General features: G+C 51.9%; 1 protein-coding gene and 2 long non-coding RNA genes across 5 annotated transcripts in view; 1 reads left to right on the top strand and 2 right to left on the bottom strand.

Annotated features, from left to right (window-relative positions):
* The first annotated feature begins 802 nt into the window (after window positions 1-802).
* On the top strand, window positions 803-5,767 carry LOC311198808. Of its 2 annotated transcripts, XR_014617718.1 has the most exons (5): window positions 803-919; window positions 1,629-1,741; window positions 4,003-4,099; window positions 4,894-4,969; window positions 5,571-5,767. It is a non-coding gene; the product is annotated as an uncharacterized lncRNA (long non-coding RNA). The 2 variants fall into 2 exon arrangements; XR_014617717.1 differs by lacking the exon at window positions 4,894-4,969.
* LOC311198807 lies at window positions 2,586-7,373 on the bottom strand. Of its 2 annotated transcripts, XR_014617716.1 has the most exons (5): window positions 6,898-7,373; window positions 6,536-6,778; window positions 5,980-6,103; window positions 4,644-4,722; window positions 2,586-2,823 (listed from the first exon to the last, which is right to left on the bottom strand). It is a non-coding gene; the product is annotated as an uncharacterized lncRNA (long non-coding RNA). The 2 variants fall into 2 exon arrangements; XR_014617715.1 differs by having other exon boundaries at window positions 6,536-7,373.
* An 8,769-nt stretch (window positions 7,374-16,142) lies between these two features.
* Window positions 16,143-25,675, bottom strand: part of MNT (MAX network transcriptional repressor) — a gene marked incomplete at its 5' end in the record, with an annotated part of 33,599 nt that continues 24,066 nt past the window's right edge. The window contains 2 exons of the mRNA XM_084273009.1: window positions 16,143-17,623; window positions 19,101-19,293. Coding sequence (XP_084129135.1) covers window positions 16,908-17,623; window positions 19,101-19,293 — 909 coding nt within the window. The 3' untranslated portion in view covers window positions 16,143-16,907. The remainder of the gene's footprint in view (window positions 17,624-19,100; window positions 19,294-25,675) is intronic.

Below are 25,675 nucleotides of genomic sequence, written 5' to 3'. Positions count from 1 at the left end.
GCCAGTGTATCAGCCTGGCTGGATTATCTGGATTTGCTTCCACTCGGAGGCAGTTTGCCTGGCCCATGGGAGATAAGGCAACCAGCCAGACTTCTGCCTCAGTAGTTTCTGACATACTTTGTCTTCTTCCAGGGCTGATGTTGTGGGAGGGCAGGAATTCACATTCTTGATGTACATACAGTAATCATGTTAGATGGTACAGAAAATGCTAAATAGAAATCCCTACAAAGATGACTGGAATTGGTGAAGAATCTGGATTATGACCCAGTTTGAACAGTTAGGGGTCATATTTCTCCATCTGTGTTTAGAATTGGCTGTAGGTCAGGATGAGGCCCCATTAATTTGCACCTTTGTGCTGTGAAAATGAACGTGGGAGTGAAGGGTCACTGGTGGTGGGACACAGAGCCTGTGTGAGCCCTGGCTTCCAGGGAGACGGCCCAAGCTCCCACCCCATCACTTGTTGGGCTGGGCACTGCCACTGGCCTCCAGATGAGACGTCCTGGGCCGATGCCTTACAGATTTGCCTTAACACCCCTGCTGCAGCTGAATCTTCTCTCCCTTGCTCACCCCCAGGTCTTTATATCTGTAGGTGAAGCAGATGCAGCGGAGCAGGACTCAAAGGCTCAGGATGACCCCACTTTCACCGTGGTGTCTGCGGACACACCAGCAGCCCTAGAGCAACAGTCTGTAGAGTTTGACTCCCCTGACTCTGGGCTGCCATCTTCAAGGAACTACTCTGTGGCCTCGGGCATCCTGTCCAGCACTGATGATGGACAGTGTCTCCTTGGAAGATGGGGCTGAAGAGGAAACAAGCACTGACTTGGAAAGGACTGATCTGGACACACCACACGTGCAGAAAGCCAAGTTGGTTGTGCTGCAGTCTCAGGACTCTGTGACAGAAGAGCAGCTGTGTTCCCAGGTGGGTTATTTAATGGATGTTGCTTCTGTCTGCGCCGCATCCTACACAGTAGGTCACAACTTATGTACCACCAGCTCTCTGCACAGCATTGCTTTGCTAGCTAAGACTCAGGCTTTTTCAGATAGGATGTAATGACAGCCCCAAACTGCAGGTGGTGAGATGATAACAGAGGATTTCTGCATCCAAAGATTTTCATCTGGATTTTGAGCTAGATTGGAAACAAGACAGCGAGAAAAATTGGGTCTTTGGGGTGGTGAGGGGGTGGGGATTTGGGTGCAGGGATGCAGTAGAGTTCCAGCAGCTAAGGATTTCTGGGGCTTGGGGCAGGTGTGGGGGTGTGATTTCAACATCATGTAATCCAAGCTGAACCCCACATTTCATCAATCTGAACCACAAACTCAATCACTGTTCAAGACCCTGGCATCCCTGTTAGTGTCCTGTTCAGTGATTAGTAGTTGAGTTTTTCACTCCCTCTCTGCTGGAGTTACCCAACTGGAAATAACCCTTTGGAACTATGACAGGCCTGGAACATTTTCCAGTGAAAGTGTATGTGTTTACTTGGGAATTTTGGCCATAATCAAGTATTTCGATGCTCTCCTGTGCCTGAAGTAGAATGGTGCTATTTCTGGGTCATTGATTCTGAGAATCTGCACCAAGTCCTGGGAATGCTCTAAACTTAGCAGAGCTAACTAAACCTTTTCTGTTCTAGATAGAGCTGTTGGATACTGTTGCCTTAAATTTGCACAGAATTGATAAAGATGTCCAGAGGTGTGATTGGAATCTGCTGATTAACCTGGAGAAGCTCTGAAATGTCATGTGCAGGTAATACAGCTTGTAAACCACACTGCTGGTCACTTTCTGTCATAAGCCATAAACTCTCATCATATACAAACAATAGTCTGTATATAAATTTGCTGTGAGGGAGAGAGAGACAGGACACAGCTTGATGCAGCAAGAGTTGATTTATTGTAAAGAATCATTCCTTTTTCTATGCTCTGCAGACAGCTGCTTTCTTTCAAACATAGGGTGTTCATGGGCTACATCTGATTGGTCAACATTTTGCTGTCACAGCAGCATCTCTATCTTATCATGCTAATAGAACTTCTAAAACCTGGTCAGACAGTATGCATATGTTATCTAAAGCCAGAGCTCCTTCTGGAGCCTGCCCTACCAGGGGGCCAGCAACGATGCTGCCCCCTTGTTTAGTTTCCCCGAGGTTCATGGCCTAAAGGCTCCATCCCGTTATCTGTTAACCTGGCAGTGCTTGAGGCTTTGTTTCTCAAGCTGCTGGCCACATAAATTCTCACTAACAAGCTTAAAAAAGGTCACAAGGAGGAGGAAAAGGGTTAGAGAGCATGGGTACAACAGGCAGTCTGAGTTTGGGATGCAGGTTTGAGAAGATTCTACCTCAGAAGACAGACCCTGTCAGTCACCTTGCGCAGCTCTCTGAATGTCCTAGTGGTGTTGGTGTCCTGCACCTGGGGGTAACGTATCCCTGCTGTATGGGTGTGCTGTGAGGATGACAGTATTTGTGAGGTGCTCAGATATAGCATTGAGGGGCACTAATTAAGTAGACAGAAAGACTACCCAAGCAGGAAACAACCCAGGGCTGTGAAATGCTTTGGACTGTGAAGTGTCAGGAAGTTCTTACACACTTGTGTTCAGCAGCTGCTTAAGATTTATTTTGCATAATCACATCAGACTTCAATGCAGCATTTAACTTTTGAGGAATAGGAAGAGAAAAATTCACTATTTAATTCACCCTGTAAAGTAGACAACTGATCACATTCTTGTACCCGTTCACAACACATGAAAACCCTCCAGCAAGAGTCACAAGAGAGATTCCTGTCTCACATCCTGCTGTATCCTCAGTGGGGATGTTTATAAAGCCTTTAGGAATTTTCCTGAAAAACACCGCAGAAATGCTCACCATGTATCCAATAGAATCCATTAGATTAAAATCAATAGAATCCATTAGATTAGAATCAATAGAATAGATTAGAAGATTAGATTAGAAGCCAATAGAATCCAATAGAATCAGGAGATCAGATTAGAATCCAATGGCATCCAATGAATAGATTAGAAGATCAGATTAGAAGCCAATAGAATCCAATAGAATCAGGAGATCAGATTAGACTCCAATAGAATAGATTAGAAGATCAGATTAGAATCCAATAGAATCCAATAGAATAGATTAGATTAGAATCAATAGAATAGATTAGAAGATTAGATTAGAATCCAATAGAATCCAATAGAATCAGGAGATCAGATTAGAATCCAATGGCATCCAATAGAATAGATTAGAAGATCAGATTAAAATCCAATAGAATCCAATAGAATAGATTAGAAGATCAGATTAGAAGCCAATAGAATAGATTAGAAGATCAGATTAAAATCCAATAGCATCCAATAGAATCCAATAGAATAGAAGATTAGAATGGAATCCAATCCAGTCGAATAGAAGGGGGTGGCAGGGACCTCTAGAGAGCATCGGGTCCAACCCCCTGCCAAAGCAGGGTCCCTAAGACGTATCACTCAGATGGGCGTCCAAGCGGGTCCTGAATATCTCCAGAGATGGAGACTCCACCACCTCCCTGGGCAGCCTGTCCCAGGGCTCCCTCACCCTCATTGGGGAAAAGTTCTTCCACATGTTGGTGTGGAACTTCCTGTGCTCCAACTTGCAGCCATTGCCCCTTGTCCTACCCCCACAGACCACTGAAAAGGGGCTGGCTGATTCCCCCTGCATCCCCTGCTTCGGATAATTATAGACTTTAATTAGGTCCCCCTTAGTCTTCTCAAGGCTGAACAGTCCCAACATACTCAGCCTTTCCTCATAGGGGAGATGGTCCAGGCCCTTAATCATCTTCATAGCCCTTCTTTGGACTCTCTCCAAGAGATCCCTGTCCTTTGTATACCAAGGAGCCCAGAACTGGACACAAAACTTCATTGCTGGGAGGATAAGGGCTGTTTTATGCAGCTCCAAATTGATACCTTGCTTCTCAGGGACAGCCTTTGCTGTCCTACACCTTTGATCTTGGCTACTTTCAGACAAGATACTGACAGGTGATCGTTTTGCCTTTTAGATTCTAGACTCAGAGCTTTCTGAATTGATGCACCAGAACAGAGATTACACTCACTTCTACTTCTGCTATCGCTGGTTCCTGCTGGACTTTAAAAGAGGTAATAATGTTCTGTGCCTATAGTTTAGACTTGAGCAAAACTGTCAGGCAAGGCAGCAGCTCCTTTGAGCTACAGGTAGACCTGCTAAAACACAATGGTGACAGAGGGAGATGAACACATCCATCAGCTAAGCAACTATCTGGCAGTGAGGGGCAAGGAACTGTGACTCTCAACTGAAGAGTAAAGCCTCTACCTCCTCCTTCACAGCCTTGTCCCAAGCCCCTGGACCTCGCTGACCCAGACTGGGCAGAAGATGAACCTCATCTCATCTGAGCTGCAGCATGTGTAGACCTAGCTTAACATACAGTGACTTGCTGCCAATGAAAAGCAGCTGAGCTTTAGGCTTGCAGGTGTGCTGCAGAGCCAGGAAGGGGCCCTGGATATGCACACAGCTTTGCAGCCCTGCCTAGAGCAAAGGGCCTGCCTGTGCTGCTATCATACCATTACTGTGGTCCCAGCATCTTCCTGGGGTCTTGAGTCTGCACCACCACCCCTACGTTCTCCCTTAATTTTCCTTTAAGCCCAAGTCTGTTGCCATACTTACACAAGTACTGATAGGTGTTGGCTGGAGGAGAGGGGGAGAGGAAGAGGAGCCAGCAGTACTATTCCTGTCTGCATGAGGCCTGTAGGACATTTGTTAGCAAGGGGGAAATGGTCAATTTGAAGAATCAGATGCTCTTGGAATGTTTATTCCCATTCAGAATTGTTGTACGAGGATGTATTTACAGTGTGGGAAGTTATTTGGGCAGCAAAGCACATCTCTTCAGAACATGTTGTCCTTTTCATTGCCTTAGCACTTGTGGAAGTTTATCAAGAGATAATCCATGATAACAACATGGACTTCACTGATATCATCAGGTTTTTTTAATGGTGAGAGACTTTTTTTTTTTAAGAGTCATTTTGCTAAAAAGCAAGTGAGGAGAGACTGCTCCTCCTCCCTTACTCACACCAGCTACAGAAGTCCCTCACAGTTTTAAGATTGCCAGAATCATTTCTGTTCCCAGGGCTTGACCCTGCTGAGGCTGAAACCTCCCAAACTGCTTCCATGGTTGATTGCTCAGGGTAGCAGTCAATAGAAGGGAGCCAAATCTACTGCCAGAGCAAGGAGGAGTCTGTCAAAGCCAGCCAGGTCTCTTCCTGGCTGCAGAGCACGACTTAGTCCTAAGCAAGTGCTCCCTGTTAGGGTCTTTTAAGAGATTTGGAAACAAATTTGTGTAATCACAGTAATTTACTAAATTATCAGTGCTGTGGCTTTCAGCCACCTGTTGCAGAAGCCCCAAATTTGGTTTTGTTTTTGCCTCAGCCACTCTTACTCCAAAGCTATCCATTAATGCTTCCCTCAAAAAAAGCCCAAAAATAACACCCAAAAAACCCCAAACAAAGAACCCCCCAATAATAATGCCACACAGCAATGCCAGGGCAGAAAAATTCCTGCTGCTGACAGCTAAGAATGCTTGTCTGTGTCTTTTAGAAATGGCAGAGCATCACAATGCTGAGGAAATTCTGAGGATAGCAAGAGACCTTGTCTACAAAGTGCAGACACTGATCGAAAATAAGCGATAATGAAGGGACTGTCCTTGTGGTGACCTATCAGGTGGAGCACTTCTGGCACTGTAACTTCAAAATGGTGTTTTAATTGCATCTTCCATGTAATGTAATAAATAAAGAGATTTGTAACAGACTTTTAAAACCAGAACTTTTCCTTCACCAGACAAGGTTTGTGTTTGACAGTCCTTGCTACACTCCCTTTGTATTTCTAGACAAAATCTTTTTGCATTCTCTGATTTCCCTCTCTAGAAGACCATCTCTCTACATATTTGAGATATTAAAAAAGGGGGGGAATTTGACATACTAGAACATTTTTATTTTGACTTACTCACCTTTGAAGCCTGGATGCCTGTTGTGTGCTCTGCCAGCACCTTCTGCAGAGGTAAGGCTGGAGCCAGCACTCGCTCACACGCTGCCAGCGCCGAATGGGGCCCTTGGAGGGGCACCGTGTCTGTCCTGAACAGGGAAGAGAAGGTGTATGAGCTCCTGTGGCTAAAGCTTCTGGATGTGTGCTCAGCAGCAATTAGTAAGGTTAATTAATAAGGGAGAGTGGCCTTAAACCGAGTAACATGGGTAGTTTGTGTGTGAAGATGCAGCAACACTAGCTGAAAACATCAGTCAGCCCTTGCTGACTCGCTCGTGCTGCTGTGCCTTCAGGGCCTGCACATGCCACAGACATGACTTTGCTTTACTTTGCAAACACACTGCAAATCTTCCCAGAGGAGATGAAACACAGTTCAGGTGAACCCAAGCTTAGCACATGGAGCCAGGCTCCCTGCTCGTGCTAACAGCTCCCACACTCTTTGCCTCTGTGCCAAGTGCCACGAAGTTCAGATCCCACGTTACAGAGCAGACACAGCACAGCCTCACCCCCTCCAGATTACTCACTGCACACTAGCTGCCTCCTCCCCACGCTGTGACGCTGGGAGCACTTCCCTTGGGATCCTCTGATCACAAACCAGGAGCTCATCTGCTCAGGTGGGTGTCAGCACTTGCCAGATGAAGCAGCTGGAGTTGTTGCCCAGGATCCAAGCCGCTGCTGCAGCACTGTGCTGGTCTGTCCTGCTGCCCATGCTGTGCCCCTCCTGCTTGGTTGCATGCTTCACACAGCAGCACAGGCTTCACCCCATCCTGCAGAGAGAGAGCAGAGCTGACAGAGGGTTCACTGGGCACCTGCCCTGGAGCTGCAGACGGGCCTGCTGCTGTCCCAGCACCTCCTCTCACTGTATAAATTGTCACGTATACTCTACCTATTTTCCCTGGGTGCGTGTTGTTTCAAGGAGAAGTGTATCTCTGTGTCAGTGAGGGGTGGGTGGAAGCTTTTGCTAATGGGTTACACACAGATTTCATGGATACTCGTGACCTGTGCACCTGGAAAACTGAGGGACTTAGTTTAAGCTTTTCAGGCATTTCACAGTGTTCCAAATGCTCCAACCCGTCACCATCAGGGACTGACTGAAAAAAAACCCCATGTGTTCATTTGCACCTGACTTTCTGTGTTCCTGCTTTTTTTTTTGGGCCAGAGCATCTTTCAGAGCATGGGGGGGGTCATGCAGCTGTTTCCCTTAAGCCCTGGAAAGAAAACATCTGTGTGCTTTTTATGGAGTCACACATGGGTTCAAGGCAGAGGGGACCTTTAACAGTCACCTGGCCTGACCCCTGCCATGGGCAGGGACACCCTTCACTATCCCAGGTCACTCAGAGATATCTGCATAAATGGCATCAGTTCACCTGAGCTTTTAAAATCAAAATTTAGCAAAAAAAAAAAGGGTGTAGGAAATAAAATAACTCAGCTTGATAATTTACACCCCAATAGGAGTATTTGCATTACAGCTCTGGCCTTGTCAGAACATGAGCAGTGGGCACTCCTGCTCTGCTCCCAGTGGATGCTGCCATAACATCCTCATGAGCAGAGTGTTACCTGGACCAGAAAAAGGTGCAAGAAAGAGCAGCTGTGCTTTGATCTGAATGAACTCTGGTAAACTAAAAGCACTAAATAGTCTGAAAAGGGGAAAAAAAAATGGACTCAAAGTGCTTCTCATCTCAACAGCCAAGTCCTCCCTATTTTTCTTTGGTATGTTGGGAATGTACTGTACAAGGCTGTTGAAGAAACAAACACCTCTGCAAACTGTTGTATTTGTTAGAACCTTCTGTCTAATTATACTTTATGAATATTGTGTATTGACTTATTTATTTTTGCTGGGAGCAGACTGTTCTCTTTATTGCTCAATTATTTATGTTTAAATGTAAAATATAAATAAATACTTATCGTCAAGGCATTCTGTGGAGCTCTCTGAAAGCCATTTCCTTCTCCTTGAGGTAACTTCAGAGCCGGAACGGGGAATCCCAAGGATGGGGCTGGCTGGGAAGAGGGGGATATACAATGAGAATCATAGGGGTTGGAAGGGACCTTGAGAGATCATCTGTGATGACCATGCGTGGGCTGTTGCACTAAGCAGGATGTTTAAAGTGAGCATTGGTCATCACCAAAGGACCACTAACGTCCCTCACAGGGGTTTGCTGGAGGACTGACATGACACAGGGTATATGCCTCTCATGCTGAGCCCATTCCAGTTCTCCCTGGGGAGGGGGTGGGAGCAGACACAGGCCTGTGATAGCTGTTAAAAACCACAAATTTCATTGGAGGCCTGATCATGCTGCAGCTGGCATTGAACCTGACCAAGCTGCTGGGCTTCCAGGAGAAATCCTCCCTCGCCCCCTGCACCCCCAAACCTCTGACAAACCCTCTGGCTGCTTCTGTCCATAGCAGGGCAGCTCCCAGACGCTCCCCGTTCCAGAGCCGGCCGTCTCACCCACTGGTTGGTTTGCTGCCAGCAGGTTTTGCAGCTGTTTCCCAGAGTTTGAGGCTGGAAAGCTCTGCCCAGAGGTGGGCCCCCGGGGTGGGGGATGGGGTAACACTACCCAGCAAATCCCTCTATACTGGGTAGGTGCAGCCATCCCTGAGCCACTGCTGTTAGAGCTGTCATCATGTATTTATCCCTGTAGAAAAGGACAGATAAAAGTTTGTGAAGGGTAGGCAATAACATGTTGGCTTAAATCACCTTCCAGTATCACAGTGTCCTCTGCCTTCATCTTTCTGGATGGTGGGACCTGGGGCGGGCAGGGAGGGTGGGACACTGCAGCTGGGACTGCACATCAGCTTGCACATTGGTGTGCTCTTCCACAGAGCTTCCCACAGCCCCCACACAGCCCCCACCATTCTCCTGCCATTCTCAGAACCTTTTTACATGGGTGTCAGGCAGCTCTCCCCAAAGCTGAAACAGCCCCTGCACCACCAGGGATTTGTATCAGCGAGAGGCAGCATCCCCCTGAGGTTTCATCACTGCGACACTCTCGCTCCCACCCACTGCCAGCAGAACACTGATCCGAAGGAAATCGCTGCCAGTCCCCTCCCCTTGTCTCACCAGCCTGATGAGGTTTTGGTGCTTTCTCCACTCTGCCACTGCTTTTGCCAAACACAGCAGCTTTGCCCTCACAGGTTGGTACCACACAGTGCAGCACCCTTAGCCCAAGGCCTGCCTCCCCTTCCCAGGTGCTCTGCCTCACCCAGAAACACATCTCACTTTCCCAAACAACAAACAAACAACCCCCAAAAGCCAGCACTGTGCAAGCACTCGAGCAGTGCTGGGTTTGGCTGGCAACACCTCAACCCTCCCAAGTGTTCTCTGGAGAAATTCGAGACCCCTCTGGACACCCAACTGTGCGACATGTCCTAAGGCAGGAGAGCTGCACCCAATGATCTCTTGAGGCCCCTTCCAACCCTGACAATCCCCTCAATCTGTGAGTGTTGAACCAGGCTTCCAAAGGCCTGGAGTCTGCCCCCACTCTGCGCGTTGCTCATCCTCCCGGGTACCCCCGTCCTGCCGCAGGAGGCCACAGGGATGGTCCCCCCGCCCCCAGTAACAGCTCAAAAGGCGCCCTCAGAGAACGCTGACACCTTGGGGATGGGGCTGGGGGATGCTCAAAGGCACCACGGCGACTCCTACCTCCCGAACCCTCCTGTCCCTGAACTCTGCCCCTGCACTGGCCGGGGGCCACCCGTCCCCTGAGGCCACGGGCTTGAGCCGGCTCGTAACAGCAGCGCAGCTCGGCACCGCGGCCGAGCGGGGACACGCGAGACAGCGACGCGCCTCGAGCCGCAGCCGAGCGGCCACAAAGACCGGCCAAAAACCGCGGAGAACCGCTGCGAAACGGCTCCTGTGCCGGGGCGACCCCAAACCCCGGGGCTGCCCGGGAGCGCCGGCCCCGCCGAGCCCCGCGGCACCGCCACCAGCCCGCGCCGGGGGTCTCCCCCCGCACTGCCCGGCCCCGCTACGGCGGCCGAAGCGGCTCAGCCCGCTTCGCCCAGGCGCTCGCGAATCCCTTCGCGCCGCCCGGCTGGGCCAGCGCAGCGGGGAGACTGAGGCCGCCCCGGCCCCCTCGGGCTCAGCCGCCCCCCTGCCCGCCCGGAGCCTCGCCTGCCGGCCGCCCCCCTTACCGCGCTCCGTCCGCTACCACAGGCGAGGACCCAGGAGGAGCTGCGGCTCCGGCTTCGCCGTCTGCGGGAGAAGCGCTGGCAGCCGCCTCGGGCCGCGGCTCAGCCGGTCCCGCCGGCTCCTTCTTCCCCGGCGGCCCGGACAGTCCCCGCTCCGCAGGAACCGGCAGCCCCGACACAACCGCCACACGCGGCTGCGGCCGGCGGCCTCTTACCTGCGGGCGCCGCAGGCTCCTCCCCGGGGCGGCGCGGGGCCGGGCAGCGGAGCCGACTCGCACCTGGGCTGCCCGAGAGGCGCGGCCGGTAACGCGGCTGCAGCTGGGGGCGGGAGGGGAAGGGAGGGGGACAGGGACAGGGAGCATCGCTCTTGCGTGGGGTAACGGGAAAGAACGCGGAGCCCAAGGAGGGAAACGCGGAGCCCGGCAGCGGCTCTGGGTGCAGGTTTATTTCGGTTCTATGTTCACTTCGGGCGAGTGACACAGACGGTGTCGTGTTGGGCACCTCGGTCCTGGGGCACGAGGAGCCGGAACGGCGCAGCCAGGCGGGAAAAACACATTCTGTGCAAAATGAGCTGGGGTTGGTTTTCACACAGCAGATGTATCCGAGCACATGGAAATCTTTACAGTCTGGGTGTTGCAGTGTCCCGGGAAGCCGGTGACACGGTGACGCGTCCTCGCTGCGAAGAAAGGCGGCGTCTGCCCGGCGTGAGGCTCCGGCCCTGCTGGGATGGGCACGGGAGGCAGACGGGGCTGCGGGGCTCTGCCCGGCACAGCAGCGCTTCTGCGCTCAAAGCGGCATCGTCGGTGGCGCTTTGTCCTACCCAGCGCGGAGGACAAAGGTGAATGCGCTCAGCATGGGTCAGAGCTGGGGGGCTGGGTCCCACCAGAGCCCCTCGCCCGGCGATGCCTGGGCGTGGCTCGATGTAAAGCAGTCACTGGGTGGGTGCAGTTAATGCTTCTTACTCTGCCAAGGAACGCTCTTTTGGACCGGGGTGTTAAGGCAAATCTGTAAGGCATCGGCCCAGGACGTCTCATCTGGAGGCCAGTGGCAGCGCCCAGCCCAGCAAGTGATGGGGTGGGAGCTTGGGCCGTCTCCCTGGAAGCCAGGGCTGACACCGGCTCCGTGCCCCCACAAGCCACGGAAGGCTCCGTGTCCCACCACCAGTGACCCTTCACTCCCAGTTCATTTTCACAGCACAAAGGAAGGTGCAAATTAATGGGGCCTCATCCTGACCTACAGCAGAGCCAGGAGGGAGCAGATCGGCATCCCGCAGTCAGCAGGAACATCAGTTCCCATTGAGGTTTGAGTTATTAATTCTGAGCTCTATGCAGGAGGAAGGGAAAGATGCTGGGACTGACCCCTGCCCCCAGCCAATCTTCCTTAACTCCAAACATCTGTTCCCAACAGCAGCTGTTTGACTAAGGAAGAAAATAACCCCAGAACAGTGTTAGAATCAGTTTTAATCTGTTCAAAATGATAACAAGAGATGGAAAGTAGGCCAGAGGTGTGAGTTTTCCTTTCCTCATTGCAGTAGCTTTCAGAATTAAATTGAGATGGACAACCAGTCACTCCAAAAACCCAGCTGCAAAGTTAGAGAGGAGCCCCTCTGCGAGGTGCTGAACAGCCACCCACCCCACCCTCAGCACCAAGGCAGGTGCAGGTTGGTGCAGTTGCAGCACTAATTAAGTTTAAGCAAGTGCCTCAAAGCCAAGGGCCTGAGCCTGCAGCTCTGGCAAGCAGAGGTCAAGGGGTTTCTCTGTCCGAGGCCACTCGCCTTCACTGGCGACCCTTCGGCACATCACAGAAAGCAAAGGGGCACCAACTCTGTCCTCACACCAGGCAAATGACACCTTGTCCCCGGCCCTCCTGCCTCCGTCCTGAGCACACAGGGAGGGCTCCAAGCACCCCTCATCCCCACCCATCCCGCAACAACTGTCACACTTTAATTTCAAATGCAAAAAAAGAAATCCCCTCAGGATGCAAACCAGCCCCACAGAGACACAGGCTACAGACAAAAATCGGAGACACAATAAAGTCTTGCACTGGATGTCTACACATACACAAGCAGGCGTGCTCACAGACAGTCACACCACCACTGACACAAGCAGCAATCGGCTCAACCCCACCTAACCCACTCAAAGGCATTTTCCATCTGGGGTTTTTGTTCCTTTTGTCACAGAAGGCCACTCTGAATTCAAACAAAGCAAGAGAGACACCTGAGCCCTCTGTGCCTTGGACGTGCAGGACTCGGCCCCAGGACAGACACATACAGACACACACACACATGTGCAGAAAAAAGGGGCTCGATGGCCACAGTTTGGCTTCAGCTGTTTTCCTGGGGGGTGAGCAGAGGGCTGGGAGGGTAGGGGTGGCTGGCTGGCCCCCCCCGTGCCCCCAAACCCAGGGGAACAGCCTGTGACCCACGGCACCACACGCCCTGGGAAACCCCAGCCCTCCTGCTCGGCTCTGAGCCAGTTTGCAGGGATGGGAGCAGGCAGCGGAGAGCACTGGGGGTGCCCGCCTGCCTTGCTGAGGAGCCCCTGCCCCTCCCCAGGCTACCGCCCTCCCTCCCCAAGCACCAGGACAGCATCAAACCCTAAGCAGGACTTCAAAGCCCATCTCGTGAGCTGGGAAGTAAAAAAATCTGCTTGTCTGCTTGATACTCTGCCAAACACGGTTAGAATTCCTTTGGGGAATCTGAATGCTTCCCTCCCCAGCTGCTGGGATCAGGGGATGAGCAGAGGACAGTCGTGGCTCCAGCCAGCACCTCCTCGGACCCCGCTGCGGAGAAATCGGGCCGGTTCCTTCTTAAGCCCCACTAAGGGGTTCTGGTGAGCTCAGAACAAGCCTGGATCCGAGGTGTCAGCTGTAAGAACTGGTCAGGGCAACTCTCATGTAGCAGCTTGGCTTTATTCCCCTCAGACAGCACTGACTGGGCTGGGGAGTGGGAATGGCCCCAAAGTGCAATGGGGGGGGGGATGTGCCTGGCCTTTGCCACACACTCGGCTGGGCTGAGAGGAGCGAAACTGCTGCCGGGCCAGCGCCATGCTGCTCCCTCTGAGAGCTGCAGCGTTTCTGCGTGTGCTGAAGCTGCCTGCAGGGTTTTGAGCTGCCGGCGGCCGTGCCAAACACACCCGGCCGCAGCAGCCCAAGATTTCAGTGCACCTGAAGCCCATGGGTGCGTTTGTGCCGTCAGCAGCCCGACATGAACTGTGGGGAGCGTGGAGGCTGCGAGGCCGGGAAGCAGAGCCGCAGAGCCTGCCCTGGGTAGAAGCATCTCCACTAACCCACGGGCTCCGAGTCAGGCTTGACAGGACAGAAGCATCTCCTCAAACCTGCTATGCACAAAGCCCGTTTGCTCTATTTCCTGTGGCACGGTCACCAAGAACTAATATTATTAACAACAGAAGAGGTTTCTTGTAAACTTCATATTTATTGATTTTTTTTTTGGGACAAATTAGATCTTCTGAATCCCAAAGTGTACATATATATATATTTATATATAGCTTTCTCCATAGGGAAAACACATATATCAAAGGAGGAGAGACATTTCTAAAGTGCCCCTTGTTATACAGTACTGAGTATGATTTCTAAGAGCATTAGCGTAAATCCAAAGTTTCTGAGGAGGAATGACGGGGGGGGGGGGGGGGGGAAGGGCTGCAGTTTGCCCTCTTCCCCACAGAACAGAAAGAAGTTTTCTGACTCTCAAAACCAAACAGAAAACCCCCAAAGAAGCATTTTGGTAGCCATGGAAAAGGCAGATGAGAACTGGGGGGGACCAGAGACCAGCTTAGTGGCTGCTTGAGGGGGACAAGCTGTTCCCTCCGCCAAAGGGGTTCAGACACCGCAGCAGGACTGCGCAGGGGAGAGAACTGGACAAGATGTGGGACTTGTGAGTGAATGGGGCAGTGGCACCATTAAGGGGAGTCAGCAGCATTGCCTGTCCCTACGTTCAGGCCATTAAATAACCCAGCAGAAAGCCCATTCTCCTGCAGCAAGTAAAAAGGGAGCGCTGCTCTCCGTCCCATCCGCTCTCCAGAGAGGAAAACACAGAGCAGCTGTGTGCACTGTCCCAGCTGGGTACCAGGATCTACCCTGGGATAAGAAACCCCGGGGGGGGGGGGGTAAGGTAGGAGAGGAGTTTTTGATGCACCAAGCACAAAGAGCAGGACCAACCACGCAGGTTGATGCTGCAGCTCCTGCCATCCTGGCACAGGGAGGATCTCAGCCAGCACATGTGCTGAGCCCTGCTTCCCCCCGCCAGGCTTTTCCTTTCAGCAAGCTCTGGCACCCTGGACTAGACATGAGGCTTCCTGACTCGATTCTGTAACTCTGTGAGTTGAGAGAGCAAGGAAAGGCAGAGACAGTTCCTCCCCCTCCTAATGCCACTACAGAAGGCAAAGCCATGCAGATCCTCTATGAAGGGAGATGACCTTGTTGCAAATACATTAGTTTTCAAAAGTTTCTGATGAGGAGCAACTGTCCTGGTGTCTAACACCCATCTCCAAAATACTGGCACAGAAAACACAAGGTCCTTGGGAAAGCACCCGCATGGATGGGGGAGGATAAAGCCCTGGCAACTCTGCTTCCCCCCATGTTCACAGTGCACTAGGAGTGAGAACAATCAATCTGTTTAAATGTAGTTTAAGGACAAGGAATCCTCAAAGATTTGCCCATTCTATTGTGCAAACTGTGCTGTGCCAGCACCACAGGCAGGAGCTTCTTGGACTCAAAGATGCAAGGAGGAGGGGGAAAAATGGGAGAAGAAAGAAGCGTTAACTACAGACCTTCAAACACAGGGCTTACACACAGACTCAACACAACTCCAAGCCACATCTGCTCAGAAGGCACAATCCCACTGGATCTCCATTAGTAGCAGCTACTCTGCCTCAAGCAGTTTGTGCCATAGCACAACAGTGTAACCAGCAAGTTTCCCTCTCAAACCCTCTGCCCCTGCTGACAGCACTCCACAACCAGGCAAAGTCCCGCTGGAGCCAACGGCTGCGCCGGGCAGACCCGGATCACTATCCCGCAGAATATCCCAGCCCCAGCCAGCCCCACCTCACCCAAGGGTGTCACATCCAGAGCAACTGGGACAGAGGCAGCGGGGACCATCGTCTCACCGGGCCCCTGGAAAGCATCTGCTGGCTGCAGCAGGGATTCTACCTGTGCTAAGGACTGCGGCATATTTGTTCTTCAAAAAGAGAGGAAGACAGAAGAGGGATCGTTCACAGCAGTACTACACACAGAACAGTGCCAGGACTGGAGTACTTGGCACTGAAATGCATCCTGGGCAGCCTCCCAGGCAGCCTGGACAGACCCTCCCCTTGTGACACCATGGGAGTTCGCCAGTGACTTCCCCCAGGTCTGACCTAACCCCTGGCAAGGGAAGAAGAGGGTCGCTCGGGGTGAGGGGGTCTCTGGTGCTCACCTCACTGCAGTCTGTAAGACACAAGCTACACACACCGACCTCCCGGGTGCACTCGACCCGGTACCAGAATCCTCCCCCAAAGGAAAACACAAACATGTCAAAACTGCTGGAGCTTCAGAAGATGCCACGTGCACATTCATCCCTGTCCAACCCACTGACTCCCACACTAAACTGTGGTCAGCTCAGGAACAAGCAAACAAATTAACCCATGCAGCACACGACTTAATTTCTGCTGTTGTTCCCGCCCGGGTTCCACTCCCTCAGGCCAGGTAAGTGCAGCACAAGCTGGCAGCACAGGGCATTGGCCTCTGCCAGACACAATGAACCCCAGAAACCCGGGGGTGTGGGACAGGCAGGAGGAGTCCTGGAAGGGGAAGTGCCATGCACAGAGATCTGCCACATCAGTTATTGCATCAGCAAAACCAAGCCAAACCAAAACACAAGCTCCCCGAAAAACCATCCGAACAAAACATTGGCAACCAGTAAAATAATAAAAACCATCATTTTCTGACATAGCTATAAAAACCAAGTCACTTATAAAACTGCAACGAATGACGTCTGGTTGTGTATTCTTTTTCCTTTTATTAGACAGGACAGAGAATTTCCTTAAAATGCCGTAACAAGTCACAGTGATTTCAGATGGTTTTTGAAATGTGAGATGGTGACGGGAAATACCTTTAACATGGGTCAACTTTTTTTTTTTTCCTTTTTTTTTTCTTTTTTCTCCTTTTTTTTGTCACTGTATATGTACCCTGGTCCACCAAACCATCTATCTTAAAGTTGCTTGTTTAGAGAGGACACTCTGCCTTCTTCCTCCAAAAATGAATTTTGTCTAATAATCCTGCAAAATAATCAACCTTACAAAAGGCCTTCTTCAAATGTTATATTTATATATATATGTATATACATATATATACACACACATACACACATATATATAAATATAGACTTCTATGATTTTTTTTCCCATTCTACGCAACGTCTCGATAAAGAGATCAGCAATTTTTATTCTACAAAGAAGCAACACATAAAAGGGGAAAATTAAAAGTCTTAAGAACATCATAGCCATATTTCACTGATTACACATAAAAGGAAAAAAAATCACCATCAACGACTGTCTTTGAAGTTTTCTCAGATTAGCAAAAGTCAAGTGCTGAGAGGCCCCGTCTCCCGCTGCCAGCGGCAGGCTGGTGACTGGGCGGCTGAGGACAGCCCAGCCCGGCGTCCCGCCGCTCGGCACGGCTGCACTTCCCTCCCGCGGAGTCGGACGTGGTTGGAATGTATGGAGTTGAGGAAAGGTTCCCAACAAAGACCTCGCCGTCAGACAATCCCCTCTAGGCCAGCTTCAGTGTGCTCACTGGGAATGATGGCATGGTTACCATAGTCACCGGATTTAGGACCGTTTGCCCAACTAACTGTGGGTGATGGACAACTTGGGTTCCTACAGCAGGCTTGGCCATCACCGCTTGCTGGCCAAGGTTTGTGGTTCCGTTCACTTGCTGGTGCGAGATGGTGTGAGCGATATGGCTCACCACGGGCTGGCTGACGGCCACGGGCTGCGGGTAGATGGGCAGCTGCGGGCCGAGGTGGGCCATGTGGTTGATGGTGGCTGGGTGCACAGTGATGTGGCCGATTGGCTGAGCAGCAGTGGTGAGTTGCACAGGGCTGGACGTGGAAGGTGCAATGTGAGCAATGTGCTTGGTCTGTGGACCCTGAATCACGTGGTTGACAGTCTGAATGACCGAAGCGTGGGTAGTGGCGGTGTGGGCAATAACAGTCGATTGCACTGTCGAAGCCGCCACGATGTGAGTCTGTGCAGGGACGATCGCCTGCGGCTGGACCAGTGCTTGTGTCTGGATGGGAGGCTGTGCGTGGGCAGGGGGCTGTTTCTGCTGGATGGAGAGGTGCTGAGGCAGAACCGCCGGGTGGTGGGAAGCAGCGTTCGAAGGGACGGCTTTCAGGAGCTCTGGGTGCTGGCGCTGTGTTAGTTTTGGTAATGAGTTCACTGGCCTGTCATCTTCCATGTCCTCATCCATGTTGTCTTCACCCTCTGGAAAAAACGAAAGGAAGAAACTCCCATAAAAAGCAAGCAGAGCACGAACTGGACTAACCAGCCTCCCTAAAGGGCAGCACAGGCGGAAGAGACAACAGCAGGAGTCACTGAGCTACGGGCAGGTGGCACGGCGTGGCACGGCACAGCATGCTCCACCCTCTCCTCTCTGCTAAGGAAGGTGCTCACAACAGGCTGAGATCTCGCTTGGCAGGCAAGGAAAGTGCCATAAGCAGGGGCAGATGGAAAGCACCTGGGCCGAGCTCCGTCTGGGCTGAAGAGAGCTCCTCCTGGAACGGAGCAGGGTTTCCTTTCCTGTCCAGTTGTGCCACCGATTGGTACCACCCCTTCAACTCCCAGAGTGGGAAGGGAACAGCCATGGAGAAACATGGCAGCAGGTTCCTTGTCCAAGGCTGGAAAACGGCACTCTCAGCCAGTCCAGGAGCTAAGGCAGCAATGCAAGAACCCTGCAGAGACCTGGAAGATGAGCAGGGCACCTTGCACCGCCTGCGCCAAAGCCAGCCACGCAGTCAAGATTAAAAATCTCCAAAGATATAGAAGCAGCAGGAAAAGCAGGGAAGATGCTTCCCTTCTGCAAGCTCTGTGTTTAGCTCAAAGCGACCGTGATGAGCTGAGGCCAGCTAGAGAGGCGAACGGCTGACACTCTTGGTGACCACACACTCCTACTGCCAGGGTCAGCAGCCTATGCTCAGAGCCTGCCAGTGTGTTCAAAGGTGACAGGCCTGACAGATGCTGGAATGTGCCCCAAAGCTCCGGTGTTCCCTTCCTGGGACCCGCTGTATCCTCTGTCTGGAGCACCAAGAGCAAATGCTGTCGCGATTCAGAGAACTGCTGCAAATGCTCACGGCTCGCTAGAGCACTACTGGAGAGCAAAGCACCACACGCCCACAGGCTGCCTATTCTTCCTGCTGCAGACCTCAGGGCGGGAGAAAAGCATGCACACTCCTGTCTCACAGCTTCTTACTGGGAGCTGTATGTCAGATACTCGTTAGGATCACTTCATCTTCACTGCAAACCCTTCTCAGACAACGCGAAGGCTCATTAAGCTGCTCAAATGCTCTGGTGATCCTTCCTGTACCAATTCCTTCTTGTCTACGCTGCCAAACACCCTCCTCCCACATCCACGCCAAACACATCAGAATGCTCATACAGCACTTGCAAGCTGTGCAAGAGGAGAACTAAGAGTCGAGCAGGATCTCCAGGTGAGGCACCGGCAGACTGAACATGCAAACCCGCGCTCTGCATCTACCTGACACTGATGCAGTGTGCAGTGTACACAAGCAGCAGCGTGTTATTAGGGCAACAATAATGATCACAAACCACGTGAAAGCCTTTATCCTGAACGCAAAGAAACACTGATGGTGCTAAATGAAGGTCTTTGCTGTCACTACGTAGCGGCATCAGAAATGGATAGTCATTGACAAGTAACTGACAAGGAATAAAAAGTGAGGGGTACCTGATGCTGTCGAGGTAGATGCCTGGTCATCCTCCGGCTGAACTGTCTGTCGAATAATTCTATCAATCTCCAAGATGTCCATCCACTGGCTCAGCTCGTTCTTCAAATCTGCCAGTCGCTGCTGGGTGGCAATCTTCTCTCTTGCCAGCCGCTCCATCTCATGTTCATATTCCTTCTCCTTCCTCTTTAAAGTCTAGAGGGAGAAAGAAGAGAAAGGTATACAAAGAGAACAAAGACAAGGATAACCTTCACTAGAGCCTGCGCAGTCCCATGTACATAGCTCAGGTTTGTTATTATAGCTGTCTTGGTGTAAAACCTGTCCAGATACAGTCACACCTTTCAAATTCAGGCAGAAAGGGGAAGGATGAGAGGTGGCCACAAAGGGTTACAAGCATTTCCAAGCAGGTTTGGCTTTCTTCCGTGCTGCGATAGAAGAGCCCCAGCACCCAGGGAAAGCACGACTGTCAGGTATGGGCAGGGCAGCTGGTAATTACTTACAAACTTTTCATTACCCAAAAGGCAGGCAGGCATTAGGATGAATCTCCTGGCCAAAGCTCTGTCGCTCTCCAGGTGCTCTGCTCCCCTGTTCAGGCTGGGGGATGTGGCAGTGCCCAGTCCCGCGGGATGCTGCCAGCAGCCCCAGCCCTCCCCATGCTGCGAAGGGGCCTGACAGGGTGCCAGCTCCTGGCACGCTCCTCCCCGGGCTCCCACCAACGGCCGGGCTGGGTGCTCTCCACGGGAAGCTGCTGGGAGGCCTGGGGGAGCAGATGGGCTGGAGTCCCTGCTGGCACTGCTAATCTTTCAAAAACTATTCTGGGATGCAATGCACTGTGGCTCGCCTGGTAAGACAGATCTCCTGTCTGAGCTGCTCGTTGGCGCAATAATGAACCTGGTGCGATTAATTGGAGCCTTCCTCTCTCTCCTGCAGCTCCCCTCCGAGCACTCAGTCTGAAACCCCAAACTACCCCAACCCTGCAGTTGGAATCAACTGACCAAAACTTCCTGCCACACACCAAGCAGCTCAACAGGCCCCCAGCACGCAGGGCCCCCAGCAGAGACCTTCCTCATTGCAGCAGGACCCATGGCTGGCACCCCCATGTCCAGGCCTGGAGCCCCTGTTCCAGTGCTGACCTCCCAGCTGAGCTTCAAACGCTGTGAAAACCCTCTGCCCCCCTTCCCTTGTGTATCTGCTGCAGCTTTGGGCTGGGAGATGCAGGGAAAGGTGACGATCTGTGTGATTTCAAAGACCGAATTGTCTGAACATGAAAAACTACTACCAAAGAAACCCAAACCAACCCCAGCTGCATTTCCCCTGACAGGCAGTGCTGTGCTGAGCGTCACAGGGAGAGGTGTAGCCATCCACATCCCAGCTCTCTGTGCAGCACAAAGCACTTGCAGCCCAAAGCTGCTGAGACTCGATCTGAACACAACCCACGTGTACCAAGGAAGGCAGTGTGATCCCCGCCAGCTCAACAGACACACATCACCCCCCCCAACTGCTCTTTTCCAAGCAACAAACTCCAGCACAGACTCTTCTCCTTATGTTTGTGCAGCGATGACTGCAGGAGTTCTGTTTTTTTTAATGTTAAGGAATCGGAAGCCTGAGTTGCCCAGGCAGCTTTTACTCTGCAGTGTAAGGGAGCTACAGTGAGAATCACAACTTTAAAACCAATTTATTTACCACTTCTACACACTTACAGCATCACTTAAAAAAGCCAATAAACGCTGGCCCCAATGGGGGGATGCTGACCTGCCCCAGGAAGAAACCATGACATTTCTCATTCCCCTGTGAACACAGGCATGGCTTTTGGCAATTGGGAAGTTTGGCTAATTAGCTGCTGGCTCTGGTGGAAACGGGCTGATGGTTTCACTCGGAGCATTTGCAGTTCTTGTGGCTTAACTCCTGACCACAGGTGAAACAGGGCGCCAAGGCCACATGAACGACCAGAGTGCTGCAGGATCCCTGCAGGAGTTCTGAACATGAAAGCTGTATTTAGACAGGGCTTTGACCATCCAGCCACATAGCTCACATGTGCCATATCACGCACAAGAAGGTCCCACGGAAAGCACGCCTGATCCTGAAGCTGTTTAATCAGCAGCCACCGAATTAAATCCCATATGTGTATTTGCTTTTGCTCCCCATATCTCATTTCCCTCCTTCACACATAGCTGCCAGTGCCAGTTGCCCATGTGGACTATTAAAGTGAGAGCAGCACCACTGTGCAGACAGCAAACACCCAGTGCAATACCAGCTGTACCACCGTTCCTCTGCGCCCATCCTGCCCAGTCCCTGTGTCCATCCTGCTTGCCATGGCTTGGTGAACAAACCGGACACAAACCCTGGCTGTCGCTCCACAGCCACAGTCCTTTGTAAACAATTTTCCACTTTATATGGCTGGATGTAATTAAATTCCTTGTTCTTAAGTCAAGATTGGAAGTAACACTGCGATGCTTGCTCTGTGCTTGCCTCTAGAATACTGCCCTGTACCTGGGACCCATGAGGTTTAAAGGGTCTTACAAAAAAAGCCCCCCCTTACCCACACTATTAGCAATTTAAAAAACACACTTCCAATTACAAGCTATTCCAAAACCAGACTTCAGCTGTTGTGTTCTATTACACGGCATTCGCTGATTAAAAATTCCTCATCAGCGAACAATCACGAAGGTGATTTGCAATTTCAAACCAGATTTGTTAACTCTTTGCTGCTGGAACCGCAGCCGCTGCAGCAAAGCAGGAGCTGCTGGTCCAGGGCAGGTCCCCAAGGAGCAACCCCACCTCCACGGCACCCGGTGCAGACCTGACACAGCCCGACAGGTTTTCAGGTTTGCTGTCCCAAGTTTTGAGCCCTATATATAACAGGAAAAAGGCAAATCCAGAGACAAGGATCTTATCCATGCAGGGACTGCCACGCTGCCAACAGATCTACACCGTGAGTAGCCCGCCCACCCGTCTCCATAAATGCTGCAACCAGAAATAGCAGAAGACAGCGTGATGCTGAGGAACCGGCAGTCCCAAACAGCCCAAGTCCCCAGAGCTCCATCAGCAGAGGCAGCACCTGGCAGGATCAGGCCATCAGCAGTACCTCTCCTTCTGCTTGTGTGAAACCCTGTTTGGTTGCCATGGGAACCAAAGCCATGGTTGCCATGGTAACTGCATCATTCGGCTGGTTCTTGGAGATGAAATCCCACAGCGGTGCCGGATGCACCCGCCTGGTACCACTGACGGAACGTACAGGTTGCGGCACAACAGCACCGCCGCAGTGCCTGACGCAGCTGCCGTACCACCCTCCCACGCACATCGCCTGGATGAAGTCACCCACGTGCAGCAACACCCAGAGAGCCTGTACTGCCACAGCTTCTCCAGGGGCTGTCCCGGAGCCCCTGCTCAGTACAGCACTGCGGTCTCGCTCCCCTGCCCCCCCGATGTCATGCAGAAGCACAACAGGCTCAACCCAGAGCTCTGAGGCGCTAACGCAAAGTGCTGGGCACTGGGGGAATGTGGGGAGGGGTCCTGCAGCCACCAGTTCTCTGTGGCCCTTGAGAAGTGACAGCTTCTGGGCAGGGGCTCCTCATCACGACGTCTTTGTGCGCCCATCACTGCTCAATCTGGTCGCAGGGGAAGAAATTAATACCTAGACAGAAACACTCTGCAGAACAGGCAATCTCCTGCAGCACAGAAACCATGGGTAAACGAGACCATGCGTGGTTATTTCCATGCATGATTGAAATGAGCACTTCAGGTGCCTGGTAAAGACCGACACTGAGCCATTATCTCCAGAACGAAAGTGGAGCTGACACGTGGCTGTTCGCACTGGCCCTGTGGATACAAGAGGACCCAGCCTCCTGCAGCGCTACTGCCTGGACAAAGTACAAACAGTTACTAGAGCAGAGGGTAGGGAAAATCCAAATCAGGAAGGCAAAGAATAAATTCAGAAAAGGCCAAAAAGAAAGCAAAAAGCAGGGAATGACTGGAACACGGAGCACCAAACCAACCCAAACAAACCAGGAATGGCATGCCATGCCCAGGGCTGCTCACCAAAACCATGCTGGCTTCTCCCAGTTTAGCAGGTATCACTCTCAAGGTTAAGAGAAACTCAACATTAAATGCACTGAGGTGTTATTTGCAGTGACTAGGTGCTAAGTTTGGTTGTGTGCTTCATTTCTTCTATTTCGCCTTTTCCAAACAGTCTCTGTCATTTGGGAAATAAGTGAGAGATTTCCAATGATGCTAATGGATTCTGGATGCCCCAACTACCCTAAAATACTGCTGTGTTTCTTACTAGGAAAATCATCCCCAAGTGCTTTAATTTGTTTGGAGGGGGAAATGAATCTCTGCTATAACGCTGGTAACTTTCTGCAAGCAAAAAATGAAAGCCAGCAATGGCACTGAGCGACAGAGTCGGGATGCAGGACCCCTGCAAGCCCTCCCTGAGCCTGCATGACGATGTACAGGCAGCAGTCGGGGAGCCCGATGAGCGGCTACCTGCTGGAGCTGCAGCCAGATCTCTGACTACCAGAGATGAGGAGGAGATTCATGTGGAGACACATTATCGCTGCATCTACTTGCTGCAGTGCTCTTGTATTGTTCTTGGAAGCACCTCACAGCAGTTTTGGATGGGTCCCAGGCACGGTGCTCCCTTTGTTCATAGTCCTACAAATCTGGCTCAGGGCAAGACGCACAGGAACACACGCGTGGCCGAGGCTTTGCTTCGAGCGGCTGTGCGGGGGAACAGGGCGGTGAGGGCTTCGCCCAAAGGGGCGGCACACACCCCAAAGCACAGCTCTGGCATGCCATGGTGGTCCCAACAGACGTAAGCTTGGAGAGAACCACTCCCCACCCCAGCAGAAAAGAACCAGCACCCACTCCCCAGCGCGGCGTCCTCCCACGCGTCTCAGGTGGTAGCGCCGAGGACCCGTCGAGAGCTCGGAGCCTACCAGACAGGCAGTCCCACCACCTGCGGACCACCGGAGATGGGGCGGGAGTGGGTTGGCCATCCTGCTGCATGGAGCCGGGGGGGGGGATGCCTAGGATCGCACAAGGCTCTAACCCACCACAGCAAAGGGTCTGATGGCTCGGAGAAGGATGCCATCCTCCCACAACGCCTCTTCCCTGTTCCTCCATCCTCCTAAGGAGGTCAGTGCCAGTTAACTCACGTCCCAATGGCTCCACCTATGGCCCACAGAGCAGATCTGGGTCACCGCAGGATTTCTTCAGACCTCCCTCCCTCATTGTAATGGCCTTGGCAGTGATGGGAGGCCATAAACCCAGTTGCTAAACACAAACCAGCTCCAGCATATGTACAAGGCTGAGCACCAAAGCTTTACAACCGCTCTGAGCCACCACTGGAGTGAAGGCAGTGCGATCGCTGTAGATGCTCTAACAATTACAAAGCCATGGAGCAGATTTATAATTGTTTACCCTTTCCAAAGTCTGGTGCCTGAGTCACAAGCAAGATGCTGAAACAAAACAAGCACACCATTCTTTCTGGCAAAGGTTAACAAACAGCTCCCACTCCCTCAACGAAGTTCAAACACCGGGCATTTTTAAACACTACCATGTGAGACATTTGGTGGCCAGTGGCTGCAAACAGCAGTCCAGTGCCTGCTCTGGATGGAGCCTCGGTCCAAGCAGAGCCCGCAGCAGCTGCCGAGGGGTGGCAGAGGATCCGAGTCAAGACACCCGCAGCTGCCCGGAGCCCATTGCAGCTTTGGTGCCCAGTCTTCCTTCCACAAGAGATGTGGAATTCCCTTCTACACGATGACCATGTGTGTTATCTAAAGGGAAAGCGGTGTCAGTGCAGGAGCATGATAAGTACAGTCCCAGGCTGGACACTGTTATACTGCACCTGACATGGAAACTGTCTGTCTGGCTCCGACTGGCACGCTGTGTGCCAAAGGACTGGAAGTTCTCTGGGCATCCCCTGGCTTCTCAGGCTGAGCACCCCATCTGCTGTATCAGCACAGCCTGACGTCGCACCTCTGCAGATAAAGCCTTCAGTGACGCCATTAAGGGCAGGAGCTAGACCTTGCACTCGCTGTGTGTGAAAAGCCCCAGTGACTCCAGAGGAAGATCAGCCTCCATCCTAATTCTTCCCCAGTTCACGTTTTCAAGCGGGTTCAAACTTGTTTTTGTGTTGCTAAACACTAGTCCTTCAAGGTCTTATTTCTCATCTCCTGAAATCTACAAGTGACAGCGTGTTGCATGACCACAGCCTACTGTCACTGGAAGCCTTTTTTATTGGCAAGGAAATTCAGGCTAATTAGACGAGATGGAATCAATTGATCAGGTCAGGTAAACACTGTGAAGCCACACTGCTGGGCACGTGAGTGCTCTTCACATGAAGGACACGCTGAAAGTACTGATGGACCCAGCTGCTACCAGGCAGGTCTTGCAGAAGGTCAGTAAATTGACTGAGGAGCTGGCAGAGAACAAAAAGCAAGTCACCACCGTACTTTCCAGAGTGGGAACACAACTGGACTCAGTCTGGCTCGGGTGCTTTGATCCATAAACCCCCCGGCAGTGCCGGAATGCAGACGAGTTCTGTTTGTTGTACAAGACCAGATGCTACTGTCCA

Source organism: Gallinula chloropus, assembly GCF_964237585.1.
Source record: "Gallinula chloropus genome assembly, chromosome: 19".
Taxonomy (NCBI): Eukaryota; Metazoa; Chordata; class Aves; order Gruiformes; family Rallidae; genus Gallinula; species Gallinula chloropus.
Note: the sequence above shows the minus strand (reverse complement) of the source record. Positions and strands in the feature narration are given on the sequence as shown.